General features: G+C 39.2%; 1 protein-coding gene across 7 annotated transcripts in view; it reads right to left on the bottom strand.

Moving 5' to 3' along the window:
- The window catches only part of KDM6A (lysine demethylase 6A), a 204,769-nt gene extending 186,992 nt beyond the window's left edge, over positions 1 to 17,777 (bottom strand). For 6 of the 7 annotated variants that reach the window (XM_011237211.3, XM_002929208.4, XM_011237214.3 and 3 more), the window contains exons 1-2: positions 17,269 to 17,776; positions 16,991 to 17,054 (exon numbers count right to left, since the gene is read on the bottom strand). In XM_011237211.3, coding sequence (XP_011235513.2) covers positions 16,991 to 17,054; positions 17,269 to 17,429 — 225 coding nt within the window. In that variant the 5' untranslated portion in view covers positions 17,430 to 17,776. Of the gene's footprint in view, positions 1 to 16,990; positions 17,055 to 17,268 lie in introns of all 7 variants that reach the window. The other variant, XM_011237210.3, reaches the window with a different exon arrangement.
- Between the last annotated feature and the right edge of the window lie 129 nt (positions 17,778 to 17,906).

The following is a 17,906-nucleotide window of genomic DNA, read 5'->3' as shown; positions in this document are numbered from 1 at the left end:
AATAGAAGATCCGCACAAACATGTATGTGAACACTCCAGTTTCAGTGGGGCCAAGCACACAGCTTAATCTTCCATATCCCCTTCCTCTCGGCCAGAGTAGGGAAGAGGGGGTGTCAATTCAAATAGCATTAGCAGGACAAAACAGGCAGATGATCTTCTATTTTCCACACAGGGGTGCTCAAGGTCCCTACCCGGACAGTATAGAGGAATCTAGGTAGGAAGCTGATCTTTCAGGCCCAGCGGGGCGGGGGGGGGGGGCTCCAATAATCTGCTGGGTTAGTGGCAAGGCTAAATGAGGAGCTGATCTTCCATACCCAACACCCAGTAGAAGCAAGTGGTGCTCAGATTCAACCATTTAAGGTAGTGCCAGCAGTATCAAGGGCAAGTTGGGCCACCTCCACCACCCAGCAGCAAAGAGACTTAACAAAGCTGTGTGAGACAGGATTAGCCACCACTACACTTCACCACACACACACTTCACCACACACACACACACTTCACCACACACACACACAAACACACAGAGGCGTGTGCACACACCCAGTGTCAACAGGGACCAGGGAGAAGCTGAACCTGCAGCTTCAAATGGCATCAACAAGACTGAATACGGTGGTGTGAGTTGGAGCCAATCAGCATTACACTTTCCCATCCCTGGTGTCAGCAGGGCTAAGTAGAGAGCTGAACCTCCATACCCACTCAGCAGTGAGACTAAACCACCCCCCACCTGGCATCAACTCAGGGAAGTGGCACAAAGTAGAAAGCTTCCGGTCCACCCTGCAGCATCACAGTGGTGGTGAGAGTGAGCCCTCCACTTCTTTCTTGCTGGGGAAGCACGTCCCATCAGGAAGCTCATCTTACACCTCCCACTCAGAGGCACCAAAGTGGTATAAACTGGTGCCTACCTTTTGCCAGGAAGATTCAGTGAGGACAAGGGGGAAGCTGAACTTCCCATCAGTCTGCACCAAGACAGTATGACTCAGTGTTTTATTTTTGCCAGAATGGTCGTCTATAGGGCCCAGTAAGAAGCTGAACATACACACCTGCCCCGGCCATTACTACACCTCAACAAGACGACTGCCTACTATTAAATAATAATAATAATAATAATAATAATAATAATAATAATAAATAGGATCAAGAATTCTTATAACATGATATTTAAAATGTCCAGAATACAATTTAAAATCACTCGCTATACGATAAGCCAGAAAAGTATAATGTGAATGAGAAACAACAATCAATACATGCAACGCTAAGACGACCCAGGTTTTGAATGAATTATCTCGGATTTTAAGCAGTCAACATAAAATGCTTCAATGAGCAACTACAGCTGCTCTTGAAATAAATGGAAAAATGGAAAATCTCAGGAAAAAAAACTTATTTTAAAAGAACCAAATGGAAATTATGAAACTGAAAAATACAACAACCAAAAAACTCTCTAGATGGGCTCAACAATAGAATGGAAGATGAGAGAGTCAGTAAACAGACCAATAGAATTGAGCTAACCTAAACAAGAAAAAAAATAGACTGAAAAAGAACTAACAGAGCTTCAGGTATATATGGGACAAAAACAACAGAGTTAAGGGTCTTTATCAAATTCCCAGAAGAGAGTGTGGGACTGAAAAAGTATTTGAAGATACAGTGGTGAAACACATTAATCCACAGGTAGAAAAAGCTGAGTGAACCCCACATAAAATAAAACCAAAGACATCCACACCAAAATGCACCATAATTAAACTCCTGAAACCTAAAGACAAAAATTCTTAAAAGCAAAGAAAAATGATACATTACTTATAGGGGAACACCAATTCAAATGATAGCAAATTTCTGATCTGAAACCACAGGGAACATAAGGAAATAGGCCACTGTTCACTTCCCGAAACAAATGAACTATACACTGTGAATTCTATATACAGCTAAAATACCCTTCAGGAATGAAGAAAATTGAAGACAACCTCAGAAAAACTAAGAGAATTTGATGCTTGCAAACTTATCCTGAAAAAATGGCTTGACAAGTTTTCTAAACTGAAAGGAAATGAAAGCAGACGGCGGCTGGAACTTCAGAAAGGAAAAAGAACACTGGAATAGGTAAAATTAGGGCTGAATATAATAGACTATGACAGTACACTTGAGTTTCATAAATCCTATTGGCTGGTTGAAGCAAAATTTATCAACCACCTGAGTGATGTTCAATGTTATATAAAGAAAATTATATTTTAAAGTAGAGACAGCAAAAGGACCTAAACGGAAGTAAAGTTTCTGCACTACACTCAAAAGTAGTAAAACATGTGCACCCGAAGACAGTGATAATTTACATATGAATATCGCAATACCTAGAGCAAGAAATCTATACAAAGAAATAAATATACCTAAAAACATGACAAATCAAGATGGAACCCAAAAATATATCCAGATAACCCATGAGGAGATAAGAAATAAAACAAAAGAAACAGAGTGAATAAAAAATAATAAAATCACGGATTTAAGCCCTAATATATCAGTAATTACCTTAAGTATAGTCTAAGTAAACCAAATAAAAAAGAGAAATTGGAAGAATATTTTAAATGATCTGACAATATGCTGTCCACAAAAAAAAAAAAGAAAGAAAAAAATCACTGTAAATACAATGATACAGGTAGACTGAAAATAAAAGCATGGAAAAAGACATATGCAAATTTTCATTTTTTTTAAAGGCTGGCTACATTTCTATCAGATAAAGTGGACCTCAGAGCAAATAAAATTACCAATATTTTCAGTAAAACAAAGACATTACAGAATGATAAAGGTATCAACCCACCAGAAGACATGACTATCTTAAATGTATACATTTAAGACATCAAATGATAGAGCCTCAAAGTACAAAAGACAAAAACTGATAAAGATAAAAAGAAAATAGACAAAGCCACAATTACAGGTGGAGACTTAGCAGCACGGCACTCTAAGCAATTGACAGAACTGCTAAACACAAAAGAAGCAAGGATATAGAACTGAACAATACAATCAACCAATAGGATCTAATTGTCATGCATACAACACTTCATTCAACAACAGAATACACATTCTTCGGAGCACTCATGAAACAGACTCCAAGAGAGACCATATCCTGGGTCATAAAACAGATGTCAACAGATATATAAGAGAATGGAAATTATACAAAGTAAATGCCCTAATCATAACGGAACCAAGCTACAAATTAGTAACGGAATGAAAACAGGAAAATCTCCAAATACTTAAAAAACTGAACAACACACTACCAAATACTCCATGGATCAAAGAGGAAAGCTCAGAAGAAACTTAAAAACATGTAGAACTGAATGAAAAATGAAAATACAATATTTAAGAACATGGGACACAGCTATAGTGAGAAAAGGTAAATTTACAGCTCTAAATTTTTATATTAAAGAAAAAGGAGTCTCAAATAAATAATCCAAAAAACACAAACAGACATTTCACCAAAGAGGCTATACAGATGGAAAATAGGAACATAAAGGATGTTCAACATCATTAGCCATGAGGGAAATGTAAATTTAAACCACAATGAACTATCACTACACAACTATCAGAATGTCAAAAATAAAAAATAGTAGTAACACCAAATGCTGGCAAGGATGCAATGAAACTGGAACACAGGGCGGGGGGGGGGGGACTACTGTGGGAATATAAAATGGTAGGGCTGCTCTACAGTTTGGTGTGTTTTTTTTTTTTTTATAGACTAAACATGTAACTATCAGCAACTTCACTCTTGGTCATTTATCCCATAGAAAACATGTTCACAAAAACACCTGTACACAAATGGTCGTCACAGCAGCTTTATTCGCAAAACCAAAAACTAGAAATAACTCAGATGTCCTTCACAGGTAAATGGTTAAAGAAAATGTGGTAACAGTAATAGCACGGAGTACTCCTCAGCAATAAAAAGGAACAAACTATTGATTCATACAACAACTTGGATTTATCCAGGGAGTTCTGCTTAGTGAAAAAGGGCAATCCCAAAAGGACATATTCTGTATGATCTCATTTATATAACATTTTTCAAATGACAAAATTATAGAAATGGAGAACAGATTAGTAGTTGCCAGGGGTTAGGAATGGGGGGTGAGGGAAAGTGTGGCTATAAATTAGCAACAAGACAGATACTTAAGGTAATGGAACAGTTCTATATCTTGAGTATATCAATTTCGATACTCTGGTTGTGATATTTATTGTATTATACTTTTGCAAGATATACCACTGGGAGAAACTGGGTAAAGGGTACACTAGATTTATTGTTTCTTACAACTTACGTGAATCTATAATTGTCCCAGAATAAAGTCAAATTTTTAAAAAGCCAACAGAAAAGAATTTCCACTTAAAAAAATGTATTCATGATATCCAATCTGTCATGTGATGTCCACTTTTATAAGGACAACCAAGTTCAACAAGACAAAAGCAAAAGCCAAAAAAATCCATCAGATTAGTAAGGACTCCAGTCCTTACTAATACCTTCAGGTATTCAGGACCCAGTTACCTCTTTTCATAGAATCATGACTATTTAAGGGTTGGGTAATCTTTATAGGTAACAGTAAAAGTTATCCTTTGATGTCTGAATGTTGTCTACAACAACCTGGCCAAGTAGTGTCAATGAGCAAATTTGAACAACTTCAAAGACAGAAGACCCACTTCATTTTACACATTTATCATCTTTGAAAGGCTGTTAAACCAAACAAGAAGTTTCTCCTTAAGAAAATCCAAATCCAGGGGCACCTGCGTGGCTCAGTCAGTTAAGCGTCTGCCTTCAGCTCGGGTCATGATCCCAGGGTCCTGGGATCGAGCCCCACATGAGGCTCCCTGCTTAGCAGGGAGCCTGAATCTCCCACTTCCTCTGCTGCTCCCCCCACCTGTGCTCTCTGGTGCTCACTCTCTCTCTCTCTCAAATAAATAAAATCTTTAAAACAAAAAAAAAAAAAAGAAAATCCAAATCTTTTTAAATGATAGGCTTATAATGATAATATCATCACACACATACACACAGCAAAATCAAACAATAAAAGTTTAACATTCAATAGATCACAAAATGCCCCACTAATGCCAAGTGATTCTTACTACTCTTAGGGAAACCAAGGGGCCTTATTCATTTTTCGTAACACCCAAATGTCCAATATCTAACAGTACACATTTATTCAACATGACTTTTTTTTTTGTGAGAGTGCGCGCAGGCCTGAAGCATGAGTGAGGGGAAGGGGCAGAGGGATACAAGAGAAAGAGAATCTCAAGCAGACTACAAGCCCAGTGTGGAGCCCAAAACGGGGCTTGATCTCACAATCCTGAGATCATGACCTGAGCCAAAATCAAGAGTCAGATGCTTAACTGACTGAGCCACCCAGGTGCCCCTTCAATGTGACATTTCTTACCAACGCACATGAGAATTCATTTAGCCCTGTTATATGAATTCCTAGCAAACAGACACAATGACGCAACCCATCTTCTATAATTAGAAATATTAGATCTGACCTTAAAACTTATAGCCCCAACTATAAGCAGTTTGGAGAAGTCAAACACTAACCATTAATAAATAAGACCAACTTTCAAATCAAAGACTAACTGAATGGCTAATCATACCAGCTTAACAAAAACACAACTCTCAGTTCCATTATGTCTCTGCATTCATTTGGTGTCTGGTCCTGAAGGCTTGAGGCTGAAATCAAAGAAAATTACCATCTAGAACAAAGTCCTACTGTATCCTCCTTCTGGGTCAAAATCTTAAAAGAACTGGGTCAATCCTAAAAACTCAAATGAATAGCTACCTACAATTCTGGTGCTAATCACTGAAAATTTTTAATTCCCAGCCTTTCATCTTAACAGAGGGTAAAACTGGGACCATATGAGTTAAGCAACTTCACTAAAGTAGGAAGTTTTCTAATCCATTGTTCTTCCCAGTGTTTCATACAGTCTCCCAACCAAAACAGCGTTTTGAGCACCCAGGCTAAAGAAACAACACTAAAGCCTATCAACTATGTTAGAAGGACATGTGCACACAGCTATTTTTCCAGTTAGAGCAGTAAATTCTCTAGGGATCAGTCCACATTCTCTTCCACTAGAACCCTTATAATAACCAGTAGAGAAGAATTTGAGAGAATATGTGAAGTGGTCATAGAATACCACAAACTGTGTGGTAAAAATCCATGCCATCTAGAGGCCTAACCAACCCAATGGTTCTAAAGCTTTCCTTTCTCCCCAACATACTCCCATCATTAACACCTCTACCCCTCTATTCAAGAATAAATGAACTACACAACTGAAAATAAAGGAGTCCACAGATGGGCTTCAAAGGGATCCATACACTCCCTGAAATCATATACAAAATGTATGCAGCTACACTGACCCTAAAAGGGTTAATGACCCCCCAAGAAATAAAGTACTACTGTTACAGCTCTAACACCAATCACTGAAAAATGAAAATAAAGATATTCTGCCATAAAATAAGTTAACACACTAAGCCCTGTACTGTTTTCAACTAATTAAGAATGCAAGTTAGCTATTTTTCCTTTTCTATAATAAAAACAAGGATAAACCAACGAAATGAATGACTCCTGCAAATACAAGATTATTAAGTAGTATAAACTATGGCTACTTCTATAAACATTCAGGGAGTGAATTAAGTTAGTAATCACAAAGCCTGATAATCAGTCATACTAATAAAACCAAAATACGAAGGCAAAATTTGTCAATTGGAAAATTGACAGTTCACAGCATATAAAATTAAACAACACTATCTTAAGAAAACACACATGAACATACTTCCAATTAAGACTTTTGCATGTTGAAGAATTTATACCCCCAACATAATGTGTAAAAGGAGTAACACATCCTCAAAATCAACAGAACTTAAAAATAACCCAAATCAATCCCCTCACCAACATCTCACTATCCGAATGAGAACTCTCAAACCCAAGACAATTCAATATAGAAACTATTAACATTTTCATATATATAGCAAACAGTAAAATTAACAAAGTACGTATACAGTATGACCTCATTTGTGGGGGGCGCGGAATACAATGGAATATGCTTTTGTATGTGTTGAAATATGAAGTTACCCAATATACCATTTATCAATGGCTGCCTGATAACAGGAACGAAATAACTGAGATGGTGTGGGAGGCAGATCTTCTTTTTACTGTTAACACCCTTCATGTAACTTTTCAATTCTGTACTATGCAGAAGTATACATAATCAAAAAAAACTATACAAAGCTATTTCGAAAGTCAAGGAAAGGATCATGGCTGCAATTAGAATTATGGCTGTGAGAATGGAGAAACAGACATGAAATTTAAGATGTAGAAAAGACAAGACAGGCAGACTATTAGGACTTTATAATAGAAAGGAGTCAAGAACCACTCCAAGGCTTCTGGCAAGAATAATGATTAAGTACCATTGATTAAGATAAGAAACATGAAAGACAATGATAAATTCGGTTTGCATATGTTCAGTTTCAGGTGCCTTCAAGATGCCCAACTAAAGTAATCAAGTGGCAGTCAAGTTTGTGTGGGCAACTGAGGGCAGAGTGAGTAAAGAAAATCTAGAACACAGTCTCAGAGACTAAGATGTGGTTAGACAAAGAAAGAAAGCCAAAGTAGTGAGATGTTAGGATTCTTTTCCAGAGATCCCAAATCTGCCTCTATCTCCACCCTCACTCCTAAACTACAGCCTTAGTTTAAACTTAACTTTGTCTTTCCCAAGATGATAGTAACATGTATATTGTACTGAGCACCTTCAATGCTAGGCCCAATTCGAAGCACTTTCTTCCTAACACAAAATGCAACAGCCTGCCAGAATTCTATTACCACTTCCATTTTACAGATGAGAAACCTGAGCCTCTGAAAGATGAAATAATTTGTCCAAAGATTACACATCTAGTAAGTGGCAGAAGCAGAATTCTACTCTAAAATCCATACGCTGCTATCTAACCATCAATACTTCAGAACTAGGATCCTTTCCCCTCCACTTTATCATTCTCAATGTAGCCAATAATATTCCCATAAAACCTACTCTGGTCACGTCAATTTCCCCTGATTGAGAGTTGAATTCAATGATCTCCCAAAACATCCTATGGCCTATAGTGATGCTATAGTGTGCTCAGTTACTTTCTCCTAATCCGACCGTGACACCCTCTATACCCACACTAGACTATTCACAATTCCTCAAACACCATTTAACTTCATTTACCTCCAACTCTCTGTCCTTTCCTTCCTCTTGCTAAACTTCTACTCATGTTTGATAACCAAGATGAAATATTACATCTTCGTGGAGTTTCCCTCACCTACTTACTTCTCCAGTCATAATTTACTGCTCCAAACGCTGGCAATTGTGTGGATAGTTTAAACTACCCATAATCAAAAATTCTAAATGTTTTATTGGCTCCATGATTTGAGAGCTCATAGCACTTTGCATACACCTTGATTATTGTACTTACTACAACATATGATCACTCAGGCTATCCATTTTTCTCCAAAGACTGCAGGGGCAGAGGCCAGGTCTTACTTCTTGCCCAAAGACATGGCACACTTCCTCACCCACAGCAGGTCCGCAAACATTTTACTATCAAGCAAGCAAAATCAAAAGCTTTTCTAGTTCTCATTCTGATACTTGAAATTTAAAAACATACATTTAACTATTTTATCTTAAAAACAAACTTCCCCTAAATGTATAAATGACCCAGACTCAATCAACTAAGATTCATAAAGTTCTTAGGCAAAATTATCTCTTTTGCCACATATTATGTAATATTCTATTACAGAATCCTTCCATACTAAAATACAAACTCACATATATTCAGCTAATTATCTGTTTTCTACTAGCTTCCCAAAAAACTAATTCTTCCGTAAGTCAAAAAATCAAGGCCCAAAAAATATTTACTATTAAGAAGTTATTTTTACGGGCACCTGAGTGGCTCCGTTAGTTAAGTATCTGCCTTCAGCTCAGGTCATAATCCCAGGGTCCTGGGATCAAGCCCCACATCAGGAAGCCTGCTACTTCTCCCTCTCCCTCTGCTGCTCCCCCTACTTGTGCTCTCTCACTCTCTCTGTCAAATAAATAAATAAAATCTTTATTTAAAAAAAATAAGTCATTTTTATGTGTAGTAAGAGCACTGTGGCTATGTTTCAGAGACAAACTGATATATCTATGGATTAAATGATGTGACTGATGCTTGAGATGTCCTTCAAAATAATGGGGGTGAGGAGCAAATTATAGATGAAACAAGACTGGTCATGACTTGAAAATAGCTGAACTGGGTAATGATCAGTGATGCTGGTTGGTTGATTTTCTCTACTTCTGAAAATACTAGAAATTTTCCTAACAAACTTTTTTAAAGAAGAAAAGGATCTAATGAACGTAATGTAATAGATCCATAGCCTGAAAACAACCCTTTATCTGATAGGGTTTCTTCCACTGTTCTAAATTAAAATGTATTAGAAGACCTCATATAAATCTCTTAACTATAACAAAGTCCAACCTTCTCCCTGAGAATCAACTTACCAGCAGCATCTTTTATTTATTCTAACACAGACAAAATACTTCCACAGACCCAAACTACCAAAAAAATCAGAATACTTTAACAGAATGTCAACAGTTTAAACAATGTAGAAAAGTAGAGAAAAGACAGAATAAGAAATTCATTTAAAAAAAAGTCTGTAGAAGAAAGTGGCAAACAGCCCAAAAATGCCTGAGAACCCTAAAACTGTCTAACTAAGGCATCACTCCCAAGCTTCCAGGTAATAGTTCTTAATTAGGTCCCAAATGTCAACCTGGGCAAAAAGGGGCTCAAAAGGAAAGTCTTCAAAGAAAGACACTAAAGATCAAAATGAAGATTTCAGGGGTGGCCTGGGTAGGTCCGTCGGTTAAGTATCTGTCTCTTGATTTTCAGCTCAGGTCATGATCTCAGGGTCTTGAAACTGGGCAGCATATGGCTTGGAGCTCAGTAGGAGTCGGCCGGAGATTCTCTCCCCCTCTACCCCTCCACGTGTGTGAGCGCATGCCCTCTCTCTCTCAATAATACAATCTTTAAAAAAAAAAAATGAAATTGCATAGTGACTTATCACAAAGCCACCTAAAAGGCAAAGAAATAGGACCGAACAGGGCACATCTCTACTTTATTCACCCCTATCCCCACATAAGGACCATCAAGCTCAAAAGTACCCCAACTTGACAAGGTCTTTACAGTTATCTCTACAAACAGGATAGAATAAAATCCATTTTTAATCAATCAAAATAAAATTCTGGTGTATTCACTATCAGGGTGCTTACTGTATTACTTGTAAAGTAATACATGTCTAAAGTAAAAAACAAAAAACAATACAGTACACAAATCTATAAAGTGTAAAGTTTAAAATCTTCCCTCCTCCTCACCCTAAGAGCTGTTTTGTACTCCAAGATGACCTTTATTTACTTATTGAGTATCCTTTCAAAACTTGGTCACAGAACTTCTTAAATTGACCCATGAACACGCATTCAAGGATCCCAAGAATCCATACAAAGGTAAATATTACTATAAAATGAGATCAGAGAGGGAAGAGAACACAACAGCAGATTATCTTTTCAACATCTGCTAAAAGCTAAAATCTTACTTTAAATCATGTTTTCCTAAACAAAATTGCAAGATTCCTTGCTAATACCCAAACCAAGAAACACCATCTCCAAGAACCACAATTAAGAAAGAATCTTCATCCTATTAATAGTAGCCATTCTACTGAGGCCCGACCTAGGGTAGAACTCTGAAACTCAATTTACAAACTGCCCCAAGAGTAAACTAACTAAAAACGGGGATCCAAGAAAGCAAGTGTTGTTTTGCAGAAGCCATCAATGCCTGCCCACCTCCCACACCACCCATCCAGAGAAAAAAGGTCCAGTCCATAAAAGTGCCCAGGCATGAGGAGCTAGCAGACAGGGTCCTTTTTTTCTTTTCTGGGGTCTGGTGGTCAAAGTGCATAATTTGTTGAAACATACCTGAAAACACAGAATAGGCTGTTTGTAAATTAAACTAGCCCAAACACCATTCTGCAATATCTCACAAACGTAAATCCACCCCCAAAAAACTCAGAAGTGTATTGTAGAATTTAATTAAATAATTTAGTTTTAAATGTCTGACAGAGGGGCGCCTGGGTGGCTGTGTCGTTAAGCGTCTGCCTTCGGCTCAGGGTGTGATCCCGGGGGTCCTGGGATCGAGCCCCACATCGGGCTCCTCTGCTATAAGCCTGCTTCTTCCTCTCCCACTCCCCCTGCTTGTGCTCCCTCTCTCGCTGGCTGTCTCTCTATCAAATGAATAAATAAAATCTTAAAAAAAAAAAAAGTCTCACAGAGAATATGTTACATAATAGAAATTCCCATTAAATGTTTAAAAAGAAATAAAATACATCAAAATATGGTGGGTCTGAGATGCTTTAGTTAATCTTAAACTAGCAACTATCAGTTAACTCTAATAACCTAAAATCCGGAAGCTGTTAGGTAACTTTTGAAATTCCCAAATCAGGAATACACAGTACAAGAACAGCTAAATCTAACAATGAGAGACATGAGGAGGACATGAGGAGGACATGAGGAGGACATGAGCCAGGACAGTGTTCTACAAAGGCAATGTTTCTCCCATTTTACTTCAGTCAGCCCTGGAATGTGTCAGGTAGCACAAGGGGTTTTAGACATTAAGTTTTCATCAGTGAAATGAATGATGGGTCAAGTTAATGTGGCTTGACTAGAAATACTGTAAAGGCACCTCCTAACTTTGCACAAACAAGGTCTAAGAATCCACAACCCCAGGATCCCAATACTCTACACAGTGTGTGTGTAACTCATGAGTCCCATCCAGCCCTGTGTTCCACTGGGACCAGGTAATTCCAGGATAATGCCCACTGCAGCTAACATATTGCTACGTGTGCCTCCAATGTACCTTTCCAGCAAGGTTCTTTTTAGACTACCTACAAAGACAAAGAGCTGGGACTTCACAAGCTTCCCAAACAGGTTCCTGTGACTGCTTTGGTGTCTGCTTGCTAAGCAATGTTTCTATGGTCAGCCAAAAGACAAACAAAAAGCCATTCTAACTTGTTGAACTGACCCTTATGATTAAGGTTCAGGACACTTCACACTATTCTTCTGCCACTGACGTTCCTGTGTTATATCATCCTTATACTTACCTCACTCCTCTTAGGGAGCTTAAGTTTTCAATGCAGGCAAGGGATATCTATATTATCTTCATATACCTGCACAGAAGACTTGTATTTAATGTAGTCAATGTTTGTCGCTCTAATGTACTGTTAACAATATGCAAAACTGATACAATTACATGTAAAGCTTCAGTATGAGTACATAAAACTATCAATTTTGCATTCATTAAATAAATTCCATTAATTAACTAGTCTACAAATAAATACATGTGGGCCCTAAATAACCTAACCACCATTACAATTCTTAGACAATCTGGTGGTGTTTTTGTAACATAAATTAGCTCTCTGGATACCACATTTCAAAAATAATATTAATAATGCAGTGTTATCAGTCATTAACATCAATTTCAAAGAGCTCAAAGGATCACAATGAGTTTCAAAGTACAAATAAACTTAACAAAAACCCTTTCAAATCTGCAAAAGAATACTGGTACTATATAAATAAAAACTAAATGTTACATAATCAAGTCAGAGTAAGATTTTTTCTAACTCCGTAGCTAGCCAAGCACTGAAGCTTCACTTTGGTTTAAAACAAGTGGTCCATCACTCCACTTTACCACCTGAGTCACAAAAACCCATCTCTCAGTTTTTAACCTAAAATATCTAGAGGTGGCAATCAAATGTTCCCTAGTCATTTCAACTTGTAATTGATTCTACGGAAAGAGCTACCCAGTGAAAAAGAAGGCCAAAACTTAAGAAGTGCCTGTTTATATATTCCTGCAGTTCTAATTTGTTGTCAAGATAGGCAAACATTTCTGTAATTTCTTTCTATAGCTTTTATTACCAGGAATTAGCAAAATCTTAGGAAATATGTAGTAACGGCATGAGACTTTCTCCAGGTAAACAATGACTATAATTATTTACAAAATAACTTCCCAAACTAGAAACTACTTTTTAAAAACACATCAAATTAAAGACGTAATTTTCAAACACAAAGCATAACATTATTCTGTGGTTACTTTCGTAACCCAAACACTAAACCTTCTTTAGCACTAGAAACGAATCTATCCCTTTAAGTGCCTATAAACAACAACAACAAAAAATAATACAGAATAATTTTAATCATCAACCTCTATTATAGTATAAATAAGCTACCTCCAGAACTGACCTAATAATAATTTTCCCCTACCATCTACATGTAAGCAAACCAAATTTATGAAAACATATGCCTTAATGGATTTTAAATTAACTACCATTACCCGAAAAATTTTAAATGCCAACTATTTTAATACTGATTATTTCCTAGGGAAAAAAGAACACACATTTCTAAATGGTAAACAACCCATAACTTCCTCTAAGCATTCTACATAATGTTTGTACTAAGAATTACAAAAAAAGTTCCAAAGAAAGTACTCCAGACAAACTTAAAATGGATGTAAAGATACTTCAAAATGAACAACTATGTACTTTAGCAATATTTTCCCAACACAGGTAAGACTCCCCAGCTCTTTAGCACTGTATCACTATTAATAGGACTTACAGTATTACTATATTTATTCTTCCTATTTTCAAAAATGTACTAATAAGTCACCATAATTAGTTTAAATGTTTTATTTAATACTTTTCAATAACTCCACTATAATTAAAATGTAAGAATCTTGAATTATTATGTTACCAAAAGATTAATGGTCTGCATTAATTTAAAGAGCAAAGTGGTCAAGATCATGCTGTATTTCAGAAACTGATTAAGCAACCACTTGCTGTTTAAAATCTTTTCAAGATACTTTAAAGATATTACTACAAAAATAATATATACCATATTACTCATTTATTTTTCTAATCCAAAACCCCAAGCATTGTATATCAAATGGCAATCATACAAACAAAAATTCCTTTAAGGCATCTAATATAAATGAATCTTACAAAAACAGAAACTAAAAGAATCAGCAGCTTGGATAAAGTACTGTCACACCTGGAAAAGGAACATACAAGTTTAGGGGCAAGTAAGAGACACTTACTAAATGTTTATAATTTTCCAAAGCTTTTAACTTAATAGTTATCTTTTCTTACACCTACCAAATTCGAATTTTAAAACCTGAAAGAACATCCAATAAACATATAGGAATAAAAATTAGAGTAAGTAGTAATTAGCTAAGTTTCTGTCAGAAATAAAAAAGTTCTACAAGATGCAGACCAAATTGGGGGGGGGGGGTCTGGCAGGACAAAAACAGCCGCTAAAAAGAGAACCCTGGGAGTTACTCAATTCCATTACCTTCCCTCAGGTAAGTAGCCTGAACCAACCCCAACAAAGAAACGCGAACTCTTGTTTTTTAAGACTTTCAGAGTCAGAATTCGGAAACCAACACAGCTCAACGTTACACACACACATACACATATACATACATACATACATACATATACACACACACACACACACACGTCTGTTGTTCCCGAGGACTGTTCGAAAGATGGGTGAAACTAAATAATTCAATACTTCCGATAGCAGAACCCCAACTCATTCATTCTATTCAGAATCCAATTCGAACACGAGGTGCGAGGTTATATAATGTCAAGCTTTACATTACACATCTCTCTGGTATGTTCAGGCTCACAAGAACTGCATGAGGTTGCAAGCACATACTCTAGAATGTTTTAATGTTAAGGATAATGAGTCTTGACCTAAAGAGGTAGGACCTCACAAGCACAGAGTCTGTAGTAATAAAGAATTTTTTTCTTCAGCTCAACGAAATACTTACAAATTATCCAGTATTTTATAAAGCCTCAATTCTTCCCCAAAACATAATGAAGCCTCGCAAGTTTCTCATTTATAACGTTACTGTATTCAAACATCAAGAAAGTAATGCACACTTCCACAAAAGATATTTGAAAACATTGAGTTCTTTAACATTTAAACACAATAGCGCATAATAACTGGAGGGTTCAGTATTACAATCTGAAATCCAATGTTAAGCACCATCCGCTGTGAATCTACTGAATACGAGCATTCTGAGACACGAAATCAACTTGCATTTTACACATTATCCACATAAAACCTCAGATTCCAGTTATTTCTTTACCATAAACCAAAAACAACAGATTTGGCCAAACTTTTCCAAATGTGTTATCTTTGCAAACAACTTTACCAACCCTCAGTTAGACTGGCAATAATCACTCCAAAATAAAGTGATGCTCATTATTTTATTTAATCTTTTGAAAGGGCAACTTTGACAGGAGCCAATTATTTTTAATATTCTAAATACTCAGAAAAAATCTTCAAGCCTTTAATTATTGATGCTTAAATCATTTCAGAGCTAGTCACTACTCATTTTTCCAGTGATAATTTTAATGAAACCAATGAATATACCTATATCGCGAAAGTTTAATTCAAGTTTTCTGTATCGGTCAAAGGCACTAGGTTTACTGAAAAGGATTGTTTCTGTTTAGCTTTCTGGTCATTATTTGTGATGGAAACCCCTTACACTTAGTTACTTTGAAACAAAATCAGAAGTTAATTACAGATAAAAGGAATTAGGGACTCTTCTAAACAGAACTACAGACAAAAACTGAGGACAACTAAATAAAAAAAAATCAACTTAAGAATAAAATGCTAGGCTTTAGTCATTTCAAACTTCGTTCTCAATTCTAACAATAAGGCTAGGTGTCAAACGCAAAGCTACTGATTTCAGCTTGAAAAGAAAATGTATTAACGGATGCAACACCTATCGCACACACTCCAAGTTTCACGGTCCCAATTAAAAAAGCGTACAAATATCATTTCAAACATATTTTGGTCAGGAGAGACAAACTGATGCAGACAGATCGAGACTCCACAGCCTTTGTTCAATAGCTTACGGATGGGCAACTAAATGTGCTACAGGTTGATAAGCATTTACCAGGCTTATGAATGCTGCTTCCAAGCTTGAGAAAGGCACAAGAATTCTATGTGCAAATCATCTTGGACAATTTTTATTAAACACCATCGAGCTACACACTCCGAAGGAGGGCTATTCATCGCTAGTATTTATTCCCATGTTTACCTCTCCTCCCTCCCCCCAAACCCCCCCCTTCACTTTCTCCTCCCACCCTGTCCCGCCATCTTGGGCCGATAGGAGCAGCCATTACTTAACTAAATGACAGTGCCAACAACTTTCCACACAAATAAACAGAGACTACACCCCGAATCTCCCCTAGCCTCCCCGGTCAGACACACAGGAAACGAAACTCCAAGAAGAAAACACATTCACAAATAACTGCAGGATTTCTATGGCAGAAAGACCCAAAAAAGTAAACAAGTCACCTAACTTCAGGTAAAACACATACCAGTCGAGATGCATGTCAACAGCCCCATGCAAACTCTTCACCGCCCTAAACTACATGCAACTTCCCCCTTCTGGGAGCAGGGACGCAGGAAAGCCCAAAACGTTTGGTTAACACTCGACATTACGAACAGCCTGCCCGAAGCAAAAGAATAAAAACCACGGGAAGCAAGTAAGTCAGAAATTTGGGGAAATCTGCACACATTTACGATCTCTTGACACTGAACAAGCACCTTGGAGATCATCGGTCTACCTCCAAAAAGCCGTAAAATGAGAGGCGATTTTGTCTACCCAGTACAGCTCGGCCCCAAAGCGCTGCTGCCTCTGTTCCTCCAGCTACAAGAGGAGAGAGCGATTTCACAAGGGTACGAGCGAGGTATCCGGGGGTGGGGGGAGAGCAAAGGCAGGAAATAGTTTTCCGGAAGCCCCTCGGCCATCGTTCGTGGCCACAATGAACGCCGGCCGGGCCGCGGGGCCCGGGGCGAGCCCAGCACTGGCCGGGGAGACCGCGTCCGCACTCCAGCCCGCGGGCTGCCTTACCTTGCCCAGTAGGGCCTTCGTCCTGGCGCCATCTTCATGAAACCTCACGAATCCGAAAAGGCGGCTGTGGGGAGAGACACACGCGGCTCGTTAGAGCTCCGGGAACGCCACCGATCCACCCCTGCCCGAGCCGGAGGCCCCGGCGGCGGCTACGGCACGGAGAGCGCCAAGCCGAGGTGCCCGCCCCGCCGCCGCCAGAGGCGAGCCGCGCTCGGGCCTCCCCGGAGAGCGGCGCCAGCCCGTCCGGAGCCGACCGGGCGGGTGACGGCAGCCCGTACCTGTCCAGTCCGCTGAGCGCCTCCCTCTCCTCGGCTGTCAGGCTGGGGGACGCCTCCTCGCTCTCGCCGCTCGCTTTTCCCGCCGCCATTTTCTTTTCCTCATCACCGAAAGCGGCGGCGGCAGCGGCGGCGGTAGCGAGCGACACTCCGCAGGATTTCATGGAAACGCAGCGAATTCACAACTCCAACGCCGACACCCCCCCCGGGCCGGGGCCCGCAACGACGCCCCCAATCTCCGCTCGGGACCGGCACACCAACTTTATCGCCGCCTCCTCCTCCGCCGCGGGCGGCAGCGACGAAAAATCCCAACGCGGCGGCGGTGAAGGCGGCGGCGGCAGGGGCTGCGGAGCCCCCGGGTCGGCAGCGGCGGCGGCTCGGCTGTAGGGTCACATCGCGGGGGCGGGCGGGGGACAGCCACAGGCGGGGACGGCGGGAACGGCCGGAGCGCGCGGGGCTGGGGGGCAAGGGGGGATTCGTTGGAGACACAAACTTCCCCGGCACCAGCACAAAGTTGTTGTAATTGTGTCACACAGCGAACCCCTTTTTTGTGACCCCCCCCTCCGCGCCCGGCCAGCTCCGCCAATCGGCGCCGCCCGCTCGCCTCACGTGACCTTTGTTGACTCACGTCAGCCGTGGCT

The sequence above is a fragment of the Ailuropoda melanoleuca genome, chromosome X, assembly GCF_002007445.2.
Source record: "Ailuropoda melanoleuca isolate Jingjing chromosome X, ASM200744v2, whole genome shotgun sequence".
Lineage (NCBI taxonomy): Eukaryota > Metazoa > Chordata > Mammalia > Carnivora > Ursidae > Ailuropoda > Ailuropoda melanoleuca.
This window is presented reverse-complemented; position numbering and strand designations above follow the sequence as displayed.